A 218-nucleotide genomic window follows, 5' to 3' on the forward strand; every position below is an offset into this window, starting at 1 on the left:
GGTGCCTTTGTAGGCAAGTAACGCCGTGTTTCTCCCCTGTACCTCTGAGGTGCCTTCATGAATAACTTAAATGACCCTCCCAACTGGAACATCTTGCCAAATCGACGGGAGCCCGGGGATGAAGGCAGCAGATGGAACTACGCCTTGCTGGTCCCCATGCTGGGCTTGGCAGCCTTCCGTGAGTAGCGCCCGGGCCGGCCTGCTGGGGCTGGAGCGGC

At 60.1% G+C, this 218-nt stretch overlaps 1 protein-coding gene across 1 annotated transcript in view; it reads left to right on the forward strand.

The window, feature by feature from the left end:
- The first annotated feature begins 3 nt into the window (after positions 1-3).
- Positions 4-218, forward strand: part of CCDC127 (coiled-coil domain containing 127) — a 1,945-nt gene continuing 1,730 nt past the window's right edge. The window contains exon 1 of the mRNA XM_010155071.1: positions 4-178. Within this exon, the coding sequence (XP_010153373.1) occupies positions 58-178 (121 nt within the window). The 5' untranslated portion in view covers positions 4-57. The remainder of the gene's footprint in view (positions 179-218) is intronic.

Source organism: Eurypyga helias, unplaced genomic scaffold, assembly GCF_000690775.1.
Source record: "Eurypyga helias isolate BGI_N326 unplaced genomic scaffold, ASM69077v1 scaffold37270, whole genome shotgun sequence".
Lineage (NCBI taxonomy): Eukaryota > Metazoa > Chordata > Aves > Eurypygiformes > Eurypygidae > Eurypyga > Eurypyga helias.